The 19,486-nt window shown below is 39.8% G+C and overlaps 3 protein-coding genes and 1 long non-coding RNA gene across 5 annotated transcripts; 2 read left to right on the top strand and 2 right to left on the bottom strand.

Moving 5' to 3' along the window:
- Nucleotides 1-3,423: 3,423 nt before the first annotated feature.
- LOC121991433 (CTD nuclear envelope phosphatase 1B-like) lies at nucleotides 3,424-5,365 on the top strand (the record flags this gene model as incomplete). The annotated part of the gene is made up of 5 exons (XM_042545436.1): nucleotides 3,424-3,561; nucleotides 3,642-3,762; nucleotides 3,858-3,939; nucleotides 4,797-4,950; nucleotides 5,057-5,365. Coding segments are annotated over 5 exons (630 nt in total), but the record flags the coding sequence as incomplete, so codon positions are not given.
- Nucleotides 5,366-8,969: 3,604 nt separating this feature from the next.
- Nucleotides 8,970-9,246, top strand: LOC121989127. The gene is made up of 2 exons (XR_006114186.1): nucleotides 8,970-9,090; nucleotides 9,168-9,246. It is a non-coding gene; the product is annotated as an uncharacterized LOC121989127 (long non-coding RNA).
- Nucleotides 9,247-10,645: 1,399 nt separating this feature from the next.
- LOC121989125 (protein FAR1-RELATED SEQUENCE 5-like) lies at nucleotides 10,646-14,352 on the bottom strand. Of its 2 annotated transcripts, XR_006114185.1 has the most exons (4): nucleotides 13,930-14,352; nucleotides 13,184-13,287; nucleotides 10,997-13,094; nucleotides 10,646-10,897 (listed from the first exon to the last, which is right to left on the bottom strand). XR_006114185.1 is itself a non-coding variant. In XM_042542992.1 (3 exons), exons 2-3 carry the CDS (start codon nucleotides 13,269-13,271, stop codon nucleotides 12,010-12,012), a joined length of 1,173 nt encoding a protein of 390 aa, XP_042398926.1. In that variant the 5' UTR covers nucleotides 13,272-13,287; nucleotides 13,930-14,352; the 3' UTR covers nucleotides 10,646-12,009. The 2 variants fall into 2 exon arrangements, 1 of the variants encoding a protein (XP_042398926.1); XM_042542992.1 differs by having other exon boundaries at nucleotides 10,646-13,094.
- A 1,212-nt stretch (nucleotides 14,353-15,564) lies between these two features.
- On the bottom strand, nucleotides 15,565-15,912 carry LOC121991432 (uncharacterized protein At1g15400-like). The gene has a single exon (XM_042545435.1). It carries the CDS (start codon nucleotides 15,910-15,912, stop codon nucleotides 15,565-15,567), a length of 348 nt encoding a protein of 115 aa, XP_042401369.1.
- Between the last annotated feature and the right edge of the window lie 3,574 nt (nucleotides 15,913-19,486).

The following is a 19,486-nucleotide window of genomic DNA, read 5'->3' as shown; positions in this document are numbered from 1 at the left end:
ACGCAATTCACAATTGTAGCGATGCTGAGCATATTGTGCGTCGCCATATGGTAACATTTGGCGACGCTGACCATATCATGCGTCGCAAAAAGTCGTATTCTTGTAGTGACTTGGTTTGGTTTAATTGAGTTTAGTTTAACTTGGTTTGGTTTAACTTGGTTATAGAAAGAAAGATTTTTTTCTAAACAAAATTTGATTATAGAAAGAGAGATTTTTTCTAAATAGAATTCTATTATTTTTCTTTCTTTGTAACTGACGGCAAGCCTATAAAAAGGAGTAGGTGGTGACTCCTAAAACCTAATTTTCTAATTCTCTATAATCCTCTTCTCTCCTTGTGGCCGGCGCCCCTCCTCATCTTGCTAGGGCCGCCCCTTCCTCACCTTGCAAGGCCCGCCCCCTCCTCTCCTTGCATAGGGCTGGCGCCCCCCTTCCTCTCCTAGCTAGGGTGCACCCCTTCCTAGCAATCCATTGGTGGCCGACGCCTTGAAGAAGAGGAAGAAGATTAGAAAGTGCCTCATCCTAGTGCCTCCTTTTGTAGTCGGCGGTTTGGAAACCGAGAAGAGAAGGAGGGGGGTGTTGTCTTGGTAGATCGTCGCTCACACGACGTCCAAGAAGAGGAGAAGAATACGGTAGAAGATCAAGAGGTCTTTAGCTACAAAGAAAAGGTACAACTAGTTCTTAATTCCGTTGCGTAATTAGTTTATTTTCTTTGTATCGTTTTAGGAATACCAACATAAGAGGCCAGTGATCTTGTACTTCGATCAAGGTGTGCTTTGATCATTCGAGAACTTGCTTGATTGATCAAACACATGATTGATCAAAGATGCGGGTTCCTAGAAAAGTTTTGTTCTTCTACAATTTTTGTATAGGGAAATTGAAACAGAATGAAATTCTAGAGCCTTCAAACCCTAACTTCTCTGAAAGGCCAACCTTCTTCTTCTTCTTCCGCAGGATTGTTGGATCGACAAGCTCTATACGAAGTATAATGACAATTCCGCTGCATTCAGGTTCTTTGTAATTACAGTATTTACTTTCTTATGTCATGTTCTCGATGAAACGAAGATCCATGCTCATATGCTCTTGGTTTTCCTATTCGAATTCTTATTTTAATTGTTTAGAATTCATGCGTCTTAGGTTTTTACAAGAATTATCATGATATAGCCGGTCAAGAGAAAGCTAAGAGTATTCAACTAAACACTTGATCAAGAGTGGTGTCACCCGACTAGGAGTGGTGTCTCATGCTTAGACGACTTTCGAATGACCACCACCTTGGTCAGCAGGATTTGAGCCAATCACACCCCAACGGGACAAATTATCTTTATTTTGATTTTTGTCGTTTACATAAACATATATCTTGACCTATGAGGCGACACGTTGAGGCTCCACCATTTCGAGACATCGTAAGTCTTCCCATCCCATTAAGCCCAGTTGAAAGCGGTAAATCCGATTGACTGGATAAGCGTAAAGCAACCAATGATCACCTCAGTAACGCCGCATGAGCAGGGCGTAAATATCTGGCATTAATGAGGGCCATTGTGGCAAAAGGTAAAACGCTCGCCCCCAGCGCCCTCGTACCCGATCCAAGGTCATCACGAGAGAGGTAAATCGTAGCATCCGAGCGAGCATGTGACGAACATGGTGTAATACGGGAATATGGGATTTATTCCCCAGTTACCCCGAAGATCGATCTTGCGATCTCATTATGACAACACTCGGTATATACCAACTCGGATGACTCGTAAAATCTTGACGTTAATGAGGACCATATTTCAAGTAACAGAGTGAGGATGTACATTAAATGAGACACGATGCGCCCTTAATGAAGCATGGTGCACAATTAAGCTCAATTAACACCACGTGACATCGTAGGTGTAGGGGTGAGTGCTGGGTGTTCCTCTGCTTGCCTTTTGCTGAGGTCGCGTCTGATGAAAGGACTTGATAGGGCGACTACTTTGAACTAGGGTAATGATTACCAAAGATTGGCCTGGAGTTTGACGGGGAGCGGATCTTCTGGACCAGGAATTCCTGGTCCACTCCTGGACCACAACCCTCCTATAAAACTCTCCCTCACGTGTTTTGCACGTGCACGCGCCAACGCCCAAAAAAACCCTAGCCACTTCTAACTCCAGCGTCGCCTCCCTCCCTCCAGCGCCGCTTCCCTCCCGTGCCTCCCTCGTCGCCTGCGGCCTCCCTCCAGCACCGTCTCCAGCGCCGCCATCTCCAGCGTCGACCTCCAGCACTGCCTCCATCCAGCATCGCCGACCTCCAGCACCGCCTCCAGCCAGCATCACCAACCCACCATCCTCCACCTCCAGTGCCGCCTCTAGGGACCTCGAATTCGATTCTAGCGACCTCCGTCCTTGGCACCGTGTGGAAGAAAGTAGATTTCACCACCTGATTTCAGTTTTAGCTTCTTGTTTGTTGCTTTGAAATTGCTGTAATTCATAACTTTGTATGTACTTTTATGTATTTCCTTCCCGAAATTGTAAGAACTTCTATGCTCACTAAAATAGCAGACAACATGCTTTGCTTATTTAGCCACAAGAAGTACTCAGGGTATCCAGTGTTAGTCCAGGTAGTCCGTTCCAAGTCCTTGTTTGAACTAATGAACTTTGTCCTTTTAACTTTCTTTGTCATGTTATTTTAGTCCTATTCGACTAAAAGAAATAAGTAGATGACAGTATTTTGTTGTGACTACTACTGAATTGAAGAAAATTGTAAACCTCTTGGTCTGCTACTGGATTCTTATTATCAGAATTTTTCTTTCTTCTACTGCTGCATAAACTCTGAATTTTTCCTGTGTAAGTGTTCTCATTCTTCAGCTTTATCTTCATCAGTTCCCTGTCCAATTCCATAATTGATTTGTGATAGATGGCCTCTCCTGTCCAACTAATGTAGAAGTGACCTTTAAATAATTTGAAAACTTTGTTAGATAAACATAACTCTTATATCCTTCTCTTCTTTATTCTTGTTTTACTTTTACAACAAAAGAAGTAAGGTTGGGAGAAAAAGTGGATGATAAAATCATATCTTATACCCTTTTATTTAAACTATGAAATTTCTGTGAAATAATATTTATCCTTTTATGGTTAAAAAGTAAGGATACAGCATTTCCATCCTTGTTTTGCTGATTGAGATTATTATTGGAATGGTTAATTTGCGCTTTGTTTCTTTCTGTCAATGTTAACAATATAATTTCTGGTTGAGAAAATAGATGAATTCATGGAAGTGTTCTGTGAGAAACCTGAGGCTGAGAAAAGATCCTTTGTGTCATTTCAGTGAGATGTCTTTGTTTACTTTTTATAATTGAGTCTAATTTCACTGTTCAAATTCATGGATTTCATTAAAAAATATATGAGAGGTATTGAGAATATTTGGTTTATTGTTTTTTAATGACTTCCTCATTTATGGTTAGGCTCCTAACGTTTGCAGGTTGTACTTGATTTGGATGAGACTTTAGTTTGGGCATATGAGACATCTAGTCTTCCGTCTGCAGTTCGTATGCAGTCCATTGAAGCTGGTCTAAAGTGCTTTGAACTAGAATGTATATCTTCAGAAAAGGTTGGTCTTATGATTTTCCTATTTTAAATTTTCAGCATCATCTTAAGGTCCATTTGTAATTTTGCTGACAATTATTGAAGGATGCCAATGGAAGACCAAAGGTCAACCATGTCACTGTGTTTGAACGTCCTGGTTTGCACGAATTCTTAAAACACTTTAGTGAATTTGCAGATCTTATTCTTTTCACAGCTGGCCTTGAAGGTTGCAGTTTTTGGTGCTAGTTTTCTTAGTTGCGTGTGTGTTTTAAAATTTTTATGCTTCTGTACGTAATTATTGTATGCTCCCTTTTGCATCAGGTTATGCTAGTCCTGTTATTGACAGAATAGACGCTGACAAAAAATTAAGTCATCGGCTATACAGGCCTTCGACTGTGAGCACGTAAGTGAAAGTTCTGTGCATGAATTCACACTCTGAGTTATAAATAATCTCTGTAGCTGCACATTTTGACTGTGATTATATTTCGAGTGTTATTGATCATAGTCAATATCATGGAAGTTTTAGCCATTGATATTCAAATGGTACTTAGTAGAGTGCACAAACATTGTCATATAGTTGTTGGCCAACATATGTTTTTTCCCTAGGTTATACACAAAGTAATGTTCCTGAAAAGAAAATAAGCTTTGTTTTTGTTTTTTTGGTTGAAAGATAGTTTGTTGGAGAGTCAAAGTCTCATAAAATACAGATTAATAAAAAATATCGATTCTTCATGGTGTAATTTATGCTGCAGATGTTATTTAATGTGAATTACTGAATCATTTGTGACAACTTTTCTTTAATAATTATCGTTCATTTATTGAATCCAATGAAGATTCATATAGCCAACCTCAGATAGTTGTAGTTCAGATCCTCTGTCTCCGTTTTTCTCTGTCCCCATGTCCCATTGCCGATCGGACGGCTCAGATGACATCTCAAGGATGCCTTGCACATCACAAGAATGTTGCACACATCTTAAAGATGTCATGATATCTTGAGATGTCATCTGAGCCGTCCGATCGATAATAAGACATGGGGACAGAGAAAAATGGGGATAGAGGATCTGAACTAAGATAGTTGGGACAAACACATTTATATGTTTACTGAATGCTCAAGTGTCATAATAAAATTTGTCGATTGCATGTGGTGCCTACATATATCCATATAATTTTTGTATCCAAAACATTCTACAGTCTATTGCTAAATCCTGCACATACTACACATTATTGTTCAAGCAAATGTAATCCGTTTCTGTGAATCAGGGAACACCGAGAACATGTCAAAGACCTTACTTGTGTATCGAAAGACCACTCCCGCACGGTTATTGTCAACAACAATCCATTTATCTTCTTGCTTCAACCTTCCAATGGAGTACCATGCGTGCCATTCTTTGCAGCACAGCCTTGTGATAACCAGGTAACAGACTTGGACTAATATATGCGCACCAATTTCCTTTCTTTCAGTCTAATAAGCAATTACTAAACAAATCCCTTATCCATCAAAATATTTTCTTTGCTTACAGCTCATGGAAGTCATTCTTCCCCTTCTGAAGCAACTTTCATTTCAGAAGGATGTCAGACCTGTTCTATATGAAAAGTTTCACATGCCCGAATGGTTTGAACACCAAGGAATCCCCTCCATAAACCTTAGTCTGTGAGACATCATCGAATTCCTGCTTCGAAGCTCCTCTTACTGGAATGCACACTAAGTATTTTAATACACACAACGCAGGAACCCTAATTCAAGGGGGGTCCCTGCTTGTAGATAATGATTGGAAGAATCTCCTGAGCGTCAAGGAGTGTCGAAGGACCAAGATTTTATGGCTCGAAGGAAGAATTCTGAGATCGTAATGGACAGTATCTATTGTGTTCATGGAAACATTAAATTCTGATTGATGTTATTAGGGCATTACATTTGCTTAGGAAGATTACTTCAAACGGGAAGTGGAGCTGTTTTTGTATTTTATATTATTTTCATTGATCTTTGTATGAAGCAACTTCTTCTTATTCTTCTAAACCCTATAGATCAAAGGATAGATATGGACCATCTGTCCAATTAAAGAAATTTTTACACCTCAAATAAAATAGTTTGAAGAAAAACTTGATTTTTTTTATCTAGATATTAAACTCTTTGAATAGGCAATTGACTAATCTTGAAGATGAATGATATGGTCTTACAAAAGATTTTAGTTCCATAACTAATTTAAAGCATACACTAGTGATAGAAACAAAATCAAGTCATTCAAAGCATGGAACCAAAATCAAATAACACCAACAAACAAAGTATGTTTAATCTAAAGTCAGTCATCATATTTAAAAAAACATCCACAAAAAAATGAAAGGTTGCTCTCCAGGATTCACCATTGCTGCATCTAAGCTGCACAAACAAGGAAAAATATCAGTTCATCTATTATTGAAAGGTTTAATATGTCTTTGTTCCTGGAACGTGAGATGCTGATGGTTTGGAAGTATACCAGTTCCGACTTTATGGTGAGGAACACAACAATACCATGTGGCAACAAGAAATGCCAGTAACAAACGGATTCGAGGGAGAACAACTAACATTCAAAGTCAGAGATTAGTAGTCTACTATGAATGTTGTGTAAGAGGCTGAGATAGGGCTATTCAAATTAAACCAACAATTAGACACTTGTAACTTTTCTTGAGAAGCATTTAGTCACATTTTAATTAGCACAAACCTTCTTTTTCATTGGATCAGAAGTGGTCTTCGTTGCCTCTTTCTTTATGCATCCATAGTAAAACACCAACCATCATTACCGTTACCATATAACGCCAGCCATCAACAACACTCCACCATCACTTGAACAAAAATTCTATCAAATATAGAAACCAAGTACAAAACTCCATAATATGATATGAAGAAAACAAACATATACCTTCATACATCAGCACTCCATCAACCATTACATAACTCTATGAATTAGAAAACTATCAAACATCACAAAGCACACAACATCATCATAAACAACTATCCTAAAAACACATTCTTTTTAAACAAAGCGCAAATTAACCATTCCAATAATAATCTCAATCAGCAAAACAAGGATGGAAATGCTGTATCCTTACTTTTTAACCATAAAAGGATAAATATTCTTTCACAGAAATTTCATAGTTTAAATAAAAGGGTATGAGATATGATTTTATCATCCACTTTTTCTCCCATCCTTACTTCTTTTGTTGTAAAAGTAAAACAAGAATAAAGAAGAGAAGGATATAAGAATTATGTTTATCTAACAAAGTTTTCAAATTATTTAAATGTCACTTCTACATTAGTTGGACAGGAGAGGCCATCTATCACAAATCTTCTACATTAGTTGGACAGGAGAGGCCATCTATCACAAATCTTCTACATTAGTTGGACAGGAGAGGCCATCTATCACAAATCAGTTATGGAATTGGACAGGGAACTGATGAAGATAAAGCTGAAGAATGAGAACACTTACACAGGAAAAATTCAGAGTTTATGCAGCAGTAGAAGAAAGAAAAATTCTGATAATAAGAATCCAGTAGCAGACCAAGAGGTTTACAATTTTCTTCAATTCAGTAGTAGTCACAACAAAATACTGTCATCTACTTATTTCTTTTAGTCGAATAGGACTAAAATAACATGACAAAGAAAGTTAAAAGGACAAAGTTCATTAGTTCAAACAAGGACTTGGAACGGACTACCTGGACTAACACTGGATACCCTGAGTACTTCTTGTGGCTAAATAAGCAAAGCATGTTGTCTGCTATTTTAGTGAGCATAGAAGTTCTTACAATTTCGGGAAGGAAATACATAAAAGTACATACAAAGTTATGAATTACAGCAATTTCAAAGCAACAAACAAGAAGCTAAAACTGAAATCAGGTGGTGAAATCTACTTTCTTCCACACGGTGCCAAGGACGGAGGTCGCTAGAATCGAATTCGAGGTCCCTAGAGGCGGCACTGGAGGTGGAGGACGGTGGGTCGGTGATGTTGGCTGGAGGCGGTGCTGGAGGTCGGCGATGCTGGATGGAGGCAGCGCTGGAGGTCGACGCTGGAGATGGCGGCGCTGGAGACGGTGCTGGAGGGAGGCCGCAGGCGACGAGGGAGGCACGGGAGGGAAGCGGTGCTGGAGGGAGGGAGGCGACGCTGGAGTTAGAAGTGGCTAGGGTTTTTTTGGGCGTTGGCGCGTGCACGTGCAAAGCACGTGAGGGAGAGTTTTATAGGAGGGTTGTGGTCCAGGGGTGGACCAGGAATTCATGGTCCAGAAGATCCGCTCCCAGTTTGATGTCCCTGGTCCTGCCAGGGCGGATCCTCTGGACCCGTTCTGCCCTGGTCCCCCCCTGGACCACAAAGTCCATATAAATTGATACATCATGTGAGCGACACGTGCAGATCTAGCGCAGAAACACAGAAACGCACAACACGTTTTCTCGCAGACGCGAAGCCCTAACCTTTCTGCTCGCGCTCCCAAACCTCCGTCGGCGAACCGTCGCCATCCTCTCGCCCTCAGGAACGCTCCTCCTGTGATCTCCCAGCGCAAAACCCAGCCGGCGACACCTCCGTCGGCGACCACCTCCTGTGATCTCCCAGCGCAAAACCCAGCCGGCGACACCTCCGTCCGCGATGACCTCCTGCTCGCACCACGCAGGAAACGCACCACTGCCTCCTCCGAGCCAGTTCTCCTACTCCTCCGCAGAAAACGTATCAGCCGACGAAATCCACATAGTTTCAACCTCTGCCGCCGTTAGGGCTAAATTGCGGTACTCTTTCAACCTCTGCCACATAGCTTGTTGTCTTCTTCTTCAAGGTTAATTAAAATGCAAATTTTGCTACTGCTCAAATGCAAATTTTGCTACTGCTGGGTTATCAATTTTTGTGATTTTCCAATCTTTCTTTGGTTTGTACAATCTATAGTTTCATATGGAAGTTCTAGCTTGTTGTCTTTTGCTTGATGAAAGTCTAAACATCTTTGATGTCATCTTAACGCTGTACAATAAAATTTGTTATTAATGTGTTTGCAAAGTTTAGACAAAGCTTAAAAGTAATTTCATGCCCCTGGATTATTGCTTCATATGTTTGTTTGATGACTAAGAGGTATCTGTACACCTCATATTTCAAGTATGGAAGTTCCAAGCTAGTTGAGTGTGTTATGTAACCATGAAACAAGACCAACTCACCTGATCATTTGTTTAGTTGAGTGTGTTATTTGCTCACTTGTAGATTACATGATAAGGGAGAAAGTGGAAGTTTCTGTGAGTGCCGTAATTCTTTGACAGAATTGAGACATTTTAAGTATGTTGGGGACAGTTGTTAGTTTTTCCGTCGAAATTTGTATGCTTTAGTCAAAATTATGTCTTTTTCATAAATTGTTGTTGTTTAGGTAAAACGAAAGAAATATCATGGCAGTCGGCTCTTCATCAGCATCATCTTTCACTCGACGACGCATGGGCGACGAGCAATCTGAAGCTCCCCATATATTATGCTATTGTGGGTTACGAACTATTCTCCAGACTTCATGGATGGAATCCAACCCAGGACGGCGATTTTTGTCATGTCCAAATTTTAGAGTAAGTTTTCATTATACGAACATGGTGTTGTGAGTTTCTTAATTATTGAGTTTTGATTAAATTTATTTGAAATTCAGAAAAGAGGATGTGGCTTTTTCTTATGGCATGACCCAGAACCGTCAGAGAGAAGTAAGACAATTATTAATGAGTTGAAGAGGAATAATAAAAAATTAATGTTGCAGATTAGTGAATTGGAGAAAAGTGTTAGCTATGAGGGTGCTGTTGAATATAATGATGTTCTGGATGATGGGAACAACAATCATGTAATTATGCAGTTTAATGACGAAATACGTTCATTGAATAGGAAATTTACTGTTGCTATCGGTGTAGTTGTATGTACTTGGATTATGATGATGGGAATGTGGTTGATGTAACTTATTTTGTAATGTAACTTGACATTTTGATGTAACTCTAAGTGATGTAACTTGTTTTGTTATACAAAGTGAACTAGTTCTGTTATACTTGTTATAGTGGTTTGTTATGCATTTGTTAATTTGGAGTTATGAACCTTACTAATGAGACTTGGCTCAGTTAGTAGCATCCTATGACTAGTAGGGTAGTAACTCTTTGGTATCGAGCCCCAGAGTTGCTCTTGGGAGCCACAAACTACAGTGTGGGAATTTACTTGTGGAGTGCCGGTTGTACATTAGCAAACTTGATGGCTTGGAAGCCTATCATGCCAGGAGAGGACTAAGGTAGGTTTTTGAGTTGTTTGTTTATTTGGTTCTTGGCATAATATTTTTTAGCTGTTTTCAACAAAGGTTCTCAGTAGCTTTGATTGGACAATTGTAGAGCAATATGTCAAACTATATCATCTTAAAATTCTATGCACGGTAAAAAAAAAAAATCGAACAAAGCATCATTGAATAAGGATGGAAAGGATTGAATGGTTAATTTGCTGGGGCTAATTTGCTGTTGCCACGTAAAATGAAGGCGTGATGTTTCTACTTTCTAAAATAAAGCATCAGTTTCTACTTTTTGACATTTCAGGTGTTTTAAACACAATGTTTTGGTTACCAAGTGTACATAAACCCACTAAGCTTTACTAAGAGCATGGTATCCACACAACAACAAAAAGGAACATAACTTGTTCAGACACGTTTCAAATCAGCAAGTAAACATGGTTAGTAACAATTTAAATCAAATGGCTATGCAGGTAAGACTGAAGCAAATACGCAACCCATATGGAGCTAACATTCGGTTCATTGAAAGCCGTTAGTACAAATTATTATGTGGAAACATACTTTATTTCTAATCTAACATTCATGCATCACAGATGAAAATGTTATACTAGACACAACCATCAATTAATTATGTGATATCACACTTTATTTCTAATTCAGCATTCAAGCATCAAATGGAAATGCTACACCAACCTTTTTACTAAACAAATGATCAGGTTAGTTGGTCTTGTTTCATGGTTACATAACACACTCAACTAGCATAAATCCATACTTGAAATCAGTTAGCAAAATTTTATTGTTAGCAAATTAGTTAGCAAATCAGTTAGCAATAATGGCATTTTTTTAATCAGTCATTTTTTTAACAAGTTCTATTGTTAATAAAATGTATATATACTTGAGAAACTTGTGATGACAATAATGGTGGCTCAGTCATATTGAAACTACCAATAGAGCTACCAATTGTTGGCACAGAATTTACAGGCTAAACCAAAAAAATAAAATACAATTTTAGATAGTTATAACATATATTATCTTAGATTAACAAAAGTAAAATAAACACTAACTTGATGATTGATCTGGTCATATTGTACGCTGGCCACGCTGGAAATAGTTTGATCTGCACCCTGTGTTATAAAAAAAACAATGTTTTAAGTTATTCAAATTTACCAACATAAAATACCAAATAAACAAAATTTGTGAAGTTATGGAATAGAAACCATTACAATTGTTGAAGCTTGGTTTGTTTTCCTCGCTGCTTTTCTTTTCCTTGAAATCTTCTCTAACCCACCTTTCAACCTCTTACTTGACATCGTTTTTTTCTTCATTTTAATCCCTTTCACTCCAGTAGAGTTCCCTTCACCATAATCAAATTCCCATGAAGCTTGGCTCACATTTGATTGTTGAACATTTGATTCATTTCTTGTAACTTATCATCCACCATCTTACACAAACTCAACATAGCATCTTTAACAAACTTGTAAGTGTCCTCCCTTTCCGCTGCCTTGGTAACCAATTGAACATTCAACCCACACAACTCTTTGTATCGCATGTTTTGAATTAATTTTGGATCCAAACTAGCATTATTGGCCATTGAATCATTAACTTCAAAATATCCAATTTTTGCTTTTCTTGTCCACCTTTTCAATACATACTCATTAGGGATCTTCATGATATTTTTCCATGTAAATATTTTCAGAATATGAGAACATAAAATTCCAGCAAATTCAAATTTTCTACAGCTGCACTCAATTTTTTCACAGTTCTTATCAAGTGTAACTATATGATGATTTCTCTTTTTGTGAGGAGTCACTTTATATTTTGTAAATGTATCAACATCCTCAACAATCTCTAGACTGGAATTATGAGATAGACACCACTCTTGTTGAAAACACTTGTATGCCTCAGGAGTATAAATTTCACTAGCATGCTTTAAAATCTCAATTGGAAACATTAAATGTGGAACAGTTGTATTTGATCTGAAATCAGCTTTTAATTCTTCATATCGACGATCATCAAGGAGTCTTTGGAAGTGATTGAAGAAGTCTAGAAACTTGTGTTTATAAGTGACATACTTTTTCACAATACTATTCATGCTCTCACTTCTTTGGGTTGTAGTCATATCCGCACAAAACATTTGTCGTCCATATACCAAAGCCCATTTTTCCTTGATATTGTACATGCGCATCAACCAATCATTATCTTCAAGTGCATACTTTGCTAACATTATGTTCCATGCTCACATAAAATCTTCATCTTCATCAAAATCATATATACATGAGGCAAAATCTTTAGCAAAGTCTCTAAACTGAGAAAAAACTTGACTCAAATGTATGGCGGCATTTTGATAAATGTGCCAAATGCACAAACGATGATGTGTTTCAGGCCATCTAGAAGCTAATGCTTTTGCCATTGCTGCATCTTGATCTGTAAGAATAGTAGTTGGTTTTTTCTCACCCATAGCTCTAGTTAATGTATCAAACAACCACTCAAAAGTTAAACTGGTTTCATCATATAATAAAGTTGCACCAAAAAGTATGGATTGTTTATGATGATTAACACCTACAAACAACGCAATTGGTCGACCTTCATTGTTCTTTCTGTAGGTGGTGTCAAAGCAAACAACATCTCCAAAATTAACATAATCAGCTCTCATCTTAGCATCAGACCAAAAAATATTAGTAATCAAATCATCTTCATCAACTTGAATAGCATAAAAAAAATTCGGATCATCAAACTGCATTTTCTGCAAATACTCCAATACACCCCCTGTATCCCCAACTCTCATGTTTATTGTTCTTTTGGATCGCAAGTAGTTTTTGTAATCCTCTGGAATAAATCCTAGATTCTCCCTCCTACCTACTTGTCTCACCATAAGATCATGAGATGCTTTTGGGGGGATTCCCACATCACTTGCCATATCAATCTGTATCACTGCAGAAGAAGATATATTTCTATGACTTCTATAGAGGTGTGTTTTATTTGGACTTGAGAGATAATGATTATGCTCTTTAACAAATTGCACCACAGTAAATTTGGTTTTTTTCCGAATGCTAATCTTCATTTTAGCCTCACAACCAAACCTTGTTTCATCACGACTTACTTTGATATAAAGATCTCGTTTGTCTTTTCCTCTTTTACCTTGGGCACAACAAAAAAAAACCCTATCAAGTAATTTGCCCGATTTATCCATATGGGTTTTACCTCTCCTTATGCCAAATCCAACCTTTTTAGCATATGTCAAATAAAATTGATATGCATCTTCTTCTGTTTCAAATTCTAGCCCCAGTTGTGGTATATCCAAATCTGTTTCAATGTTCAACCCTATAACAACACACAAACAAATAAAATGTCTAAAAAGGAAAATTCGATATATTGAAGCTCAATACATTCCCAAAGATGAATCTTATTACCTTCATTAATAATATCAAAGTCACCTTCCCAACTATCTTCATTTCCTTCAAAATTCAAACGACGACAACTAGTAGATTCACCATCCATGATAATTACTTTGATCCTACAAAAAAAAAAAATTTTTTTAATATTATATGTTAGGACTAAAAGAACAGTGACAAATTAGCTCTACAGTATAGTTATGGGTGTCTGGAAGTCACCATTTGCTCTATAGGAAATTAAGAATGTGACCATTAACAATGTTCGTATTTACAAATTGATCAGTTAAATTTAGTGGACAACATTCATCAAGCAAACATGTGACTTGAATTGCATCAAATAAGCATAAATGGGAAACACAAATTAAGCAATTCAATAGATACTTGATAGTTCAACATATTTAAACGTGCAGCTAAAGGGTAAGCAGTACCAAAATTTGCATTTGAGCAGTAGCAAAATTTGCATAGCTCTGAGTATTAAATTACTTTTAAGCTTTGTCTAAACTTTGCAAACACATTAATAACAAATTTTATTGTACAGCGTTAAGATGACATCAAAGATGTTTAGACTTTCATCAAGCAAAAGACAACAAGCTAGAACTTCCATATGAAACTATAGATTGTACAAACCAAAGAAAGATTGGAAAATCACAAAAATTGATAACCCAGCAGTAGCAAAATTTGCATTTGAGCAGTAGCAAAATTTGCATTTTAATTAACCTTGAAGAAGAAGACAACAAGCTATGTGGCAGAGGTTGAAAGAGTACCGCAATTTAGCCCTAACGGCGACAGAGGTTGAAACTATGTGGATTTCGTCGGCTGATACGTTTTCTGCGGAGGAGTAGGAGAACTGGCTCGGAGGAGGCAGTGGTGCGTTTCCTGCGTGGTGCGAGCAGGAGGTCGTCGCGGACGGAGGTGTCGCCGGCTGGGTTTTGCGCTGGGAGATCACAGGAGGTCGTCGCGGACGGAGGTGTCGCCGGCTGGGTTTTGCGCTGGGAGATCACAGGAGGTGGTCGCCGACGGAGGTGTCGCCGGCTGGGTTTTGCGCTGGGAGATCACAGGAGGAGCGTTCCTGAGGGCGAGAGGATGGCGACGGTTCGCCGGAGGAGGTTTGGGAGCGCGAGCAGAAAGGTTAGGGCTTCGCGTCTGCGAGAAAACGCGTTGTGCGTTTCTGTGTTTCTGCGCTAGATCTGCACGTGTTGCTCACGTGATGTATCAATTTATTTGGACTTTGTGGTCCCGGGGGGGGGGACCAGGGCAGAACGGATCCAGAGGATCCGCCCTGAATTTATATGGACTTTGTGGTCTAGGGGGGGACCAGGGCAGAACGGGTCCAGAGGATCCGCCCTGCCATTGGACGGTGGAGAGACCATTCCGTCCCTCACATATCTCCGATCCAACGACTGTAGTTAATGAGTGAAGCTATAAATTAACGTGATGAGGAGCAAGTGTTGCTTCCCTTGTGCACTCATCTTCCACCTTCACCCGTGCTTTGGCTGCTGCTATAGTGTCCTACTTTCATTTGCTTTAGGGCCATGCCTTTGCCTATAAGTCTTTTTTGAGTTACCTTGATTATTACCCTACCCTTTTTCTATGGCTGATGACCCTTTTCTTTCTCCCTGATATGAGTGGATTCGTTCTTTGTTTACCAGAGAATACCATGTTAAGATGCGGCTCTCTTTTGGTATCTTACTAGATTATCGGATCTGTAAACTAAAGTTAGATCAAGTGTAATACACGCCCCCACCAAGCGACTTTCTTTTTTTTTCATCAACTAGAGGGCGACCTCCAATTTCCAATCCCTGAGTTTTATAGGATGTATCAAAGTATTTTCAAATACTTCTCCATCAATTAGCCCCTAATTTTTAGGATTGTGAGTGGGATTACGGTAATTTTCAGGCTATACCAAATACTTTTGAGCCATGTTATCTTTTATTATTTTTACCATTCCAAACGAACAGAGATTGGTGCCTTTCACTTCATGGCCCGGGCGGGTTGTCACTTTTTAGATAGATTTCCTTCGTCTGATGAGGGATAGAAAATTTGATATTTCTATCTAAAAGTTAAAACCATCAACCCTTTTACCTTCCTGACGTGCAAAAACATTCCTATGGTAAAACAAGCAGCAAAGTAGCATCTGGGTGCACTATTCTTGGAGTCGCTCCCTGTTTCTTATAAGCTAATATGTAATAATAGTTTACAGAATTCTGAATACTTGTGCAACAATGAAGTGAATTATGTACCTCTGACAATGGTTTATCCTTGAATGATCTTGTTTAGTTACAGGGAATTCTTTTTCTTTTCATTTTCTTTAATTTTAAGACAGACAAACTTATTGAATAAAATAAGCACAGAGCAACAGGCAGCTTTTCTATGGCACACATGGAAGACGAGGTGTTTGTTTAGCGCCTCTTCGGGTTGCTCGGTTGCTTCCTCTTGCTGGGCTTGGCGAAGATCACGCAGAGGACGCACCCGCCTACCCCCGGCGACGGCGGGTCCTCGGCCGGCGAAATGGGTCCCCGCGTACGGAAGGCCGGTTGCCTCCCGCCGTCATGGTCACGCTCTCGGCATCGCCGGGAGGAGTCGGCAGTGCCGCTGGACGTTCCGACGCTTCGTGAGCGGAGGAGCTCAACTTCCCCGCCGCCTCCTTCCTGGCCGAGCTTATCGCCAGCGAGGGAGGTCTCCCCCCACTGCAGCCCGGAGGAGCCTGACCTCCTGAAGGTTTGCACAGATCGCTGAAGCTCCGCCATCTCTCTTTATCGCTGTTTGGTTGATTTGACGAGGAAGGAGAAAGAGGAAGTGCAACTCTTTAAAATGCCATGGATTGTGTGGTCAAAACCTCAACCAGATCGGTTGGTTCAGTCACTTAATAATCGAAAGTCAACTTACGATTGGAATCTGTCATCTGAGGGCCATTTAAGTATTTAAATTTTACCTTCAAATTATGAGAATGAATAATTGCGGCGTATACTTTTTCATTGAATTGGCTTTGACTAATTAATACCCAAGGTGCAACGTAACCAAGTGTAGAATTGTCAAATATATATATATATATATATATATATCTTGTTAATTATAACCACAAAAATTAAATAAGATATTGGACAAATCATTAGTTGAAACGGCTTAGAGATTCGGTTGCCGAATTGACCGGTCCAAGTCAAAGTTGGAAAAGTCAACCGAAGAGTGTCTCTGGATTTGATCAACTCGCCGAGGAATTGACAGGTGAAAGTAACACTACATGGATATGCAAATAACGAATAGACAAGTTCATCCAAAAACAAAAAAGAAAATAAGCAAGCGACAAATATCTCGTTGGTCCGTCAGTCCGTGTTCAAGCAATGGTGTCAACTCCAAGAACCACAATGGATGCTTCAATGATGCATGTCTCATTGCGAAGAATTCCTCTAGATGGATCTTGTACATCTTTCCAGCTAAAGAACTCATTCCATCCCCAACTAGAACTCCCTGATGAGAACAAACTTTTCCCTACAAAATAAATAAGTAAATACAATCAGATAATTGCTCGATCAAGTTGTAGCGTAGTCAAGGAACGCAATCTGTTGGATCCCTAAGGTTATTTTTGATATGATCAATTAAGTTAGGTTAGGTTAGGTCCTGTTTTGATTTTATCCCTATGTCTAAGTGTGTAGGAACTTAGGAGTACAGGAAGTCGACCAGAAGACACTTCTAGCAAGAAGGACGGCACGGGAAAAAGCCGACGGATTCGGTGCGTCTGAGGGACGAGGTGCCGCGGAAGAGTACACCGGTGGACGAGAAGAACGTACACGACGTTCAAGAGACAAGAAGCCAGAGCAGAAATCTGCTCGAGAAGAAGGTCAGAAATTGAGTTTGAGTGAGCCCTATTTCGGTTGACCGCAATCACCCAAGCGAACGGAGCATCGGAAGATCCAAACAAAAGCTGGAGCTATTTATACGCCGCAGGTAGAGGACACCCTCCATGATTGAGGGCGCCCTCCATAGAGGGCACCCTCCATGATGTAGAGGGCGCCCTCCATAGAGGGCACCCTATGATATAAAAGGTGTCCTCCATTTCATTGAGGATGCCCTCCATAATCTTGAGGGCGCCCTCGACCAGGCCAAAGTGGTAGTTCATAGCGAATAAATTTTTATCTGTACCGCTTTGCTGGAGGCACCCTTAAGCTATAGATAGAATTTTCAGGAGTTATAAAAAGATCCCTGGAACTAGGATATAATCAATCAACTCTTGTATCAACTTCCTAGCAATAGTCTGAGCATTCAAAGATTGTAAGAGGCTTCTCCGCCTGCAAGAAGGAGTTTTTCTAGTGCTATCATTGTCTTGGATTAACAACCATCCCGACTGTAAGCAAGTAAAATTCCGAGTCTCTTTTTTCAATTTTTTGTATTGTTTATTTCTATTATACTATTATTGCTAACCCAAGTCCAAAGAACGAGAAAGGTCTTGATTTTTTTTTTTCAGGCTATTCAACCCCCTTCTAGCCGGCCTACCCGGACCTACAAGTGGTATCAGAGCCAAGTTCGCTTCAGGAGGACTAACCGTCGAATGAAGCACACAAGATGGCCGGATCAAGCATTCATCTACCAAAGTTCGAAGAGGACTTCGCCAACTGGAAAAAGAAGATGGAGGTATTTTTCAAGACTGATTTTGATTTATTTTTGATAATGGAGGTTGGTTTTTCAGCACCCGAAGGTAGAAATAAATTCCACTGGATAAAGAAGGAACAAGCTGATTTCATGGCAAACGTCAAAGCAGAATTTCATTTGCCGAGTGTCCTACCTCCACAAGAAGTCAACCATATTGAAGCTTACGAGCCAGCCAAGGAGCTCTGGGAAAAATTCCTGGAACTTCACAAAGGAACCTTGGAGGCAAAAATTACGAAACGGGACTTACTTCGCAACTAGATCAGCAACCTCCGATTAGAAGAAGATGAGACTGTAACACATCTTCATTAAGGAATTAATCACCGGTCTTTCGAATCTCGGAGAAAAGGTAAGCAAATGAGATTCGCTAAAATACACACTTAATGTTTTCCCTAGAAATAAAGAATGAGCATCATTAGTGGATGCCTATTATATCTCTAAGGACCTTGAATCTATTATTTTAGATGAATTATTCTCTACTTTTGAAGTTCATGAAACAAGATGTGTAGATTCAAAGAAGGAGCCAAAACATAATATGATAGATCAGATGAGAGCGATAGAGGAGGGGGGGGGTGAATATCGCTTTCTTTAAAACTTTTCTTTTACTTTGAAATCAGAATCGTGCAGCGGAAAGTAAAAAGGGAGGCAAGTTCATTTACTTCGTTCGGAGCCTAGCTCAACTCCTACTCGAAGGCCCGCGGTCCTTGACCGCACCGATGGACAATCACTATAACCCTTCTTTCCGAAACCTTCGGAAAGAAGCAGATTGTACAGATATAAGAAGTATAAGATAGTAACAACCCTACTATCTTATTTAATTTTAAGTGCAATACAAAAAATTATACCGAAAAAAGTATGCGTAGGCTGTAGCTTGGTCGGTACTTCCAGACGGAGTGCTTGCTGAGCTGATGAAGATGTGTAGCACAATCCGTACGCGAAGAAGAGCTTTTGAGATGATTAGAAGTGTTCTGCAGCCGCAGACTTTGAGCCTCCTTTTATAGGTGTACTGGACGTTCGGTCGACTGATCCCTCTGTTCGGTCGACCGAACCAGCTCCCTTCCTTCCTGGCTGAAGTCTGACGCTGACTTGATCTTTGGCAATTAATGCTCATTAAGGGTTCGGTCGACCGATCCCATTTTTCGGTCGACCGAACAAGTTCCTTCCCTGTTTGTTGTGATTTGCCGAGATCAACAGCTAATGCACCTTTAATGCTGATTGGTTCGGTCGACCGAACCGGTCGACCGATCCCTAGGTTCGATCGACCGATCTGCTTCTTTTCCTTTGTTGCTGATCAGTGCTCATGAACTGGTGCTAAGTCATCATGGTTCGATCGACCGATCTTATGGTTCGGTCGACCGATCAACGTTTGATTGAACTCGGACTCTGTTATGGTCTGATCTGAATACTGCATTGATTTTGCCTTGTTCGGTCAACCGATCCAGCGGTTCGGTCGACCGATCCAGTCGTACCTACAAGACAGTATTAGGCAGAAAAGAATCCTGCAAAACAGATGTTAGCGTAGTAACAATATTATGATGCATGAGTGATAGAAAGACAGTAGAACTATCTTGATCTCAACTTGGAAACCTTCCCGGTTTCTTCAGTTGGATCAGCGACCTAAGGTTGTTCCCTACGGGAACTCGACCTCACTGTCGCTCCTCCAGTTGTTTACCTCAACCT

This window comes from Zingiber officinale, chromosome 6B (assembly GCF_018446385.1).
Source record: "Zingiber officinale cultivar Zhangliang chromosome 6B, Zo_v1.1, whole genome shotgun sequence".
Taxonomy (NCBI): domain Eukaryota; kingdom Viridiplantae; phylum Streptophyta; class Magnoliopsida; order Zingiberales; family Zingiberaceae; genus Zingiber; species Zingiber officinale.
This window is presented reverse-complemented; position numbering and strand designations above follow the sequence as displayed.

What these genes read in the sequence shown, in the direction of transcription:
- LOC121989125 (XM_042542992.1), bottom strand. Translation starts at nt 13,271, where the DNA reads ATGGATGGTGAATCTACTAGTTGTCGTCGTTTGAATTTTGAAGGAAAT. An exon ending in CTTTGATATTATTAATGAAG is followed by an intron (nt 13,095 to 13,183) that starts GTAATAAGATTC and finishes GTGTTGTTATAG; the next exon opens with GGTTGAACATTGAAACAGAT.
- LOC121991432 (XM_042545435.1), bottom strand. Translation starts at nt 15,912, where the DNA reads ATGGCGGAGCTTCAGCGATCTGTGCAAACCTTCAGGAGGTCAGGCTCC.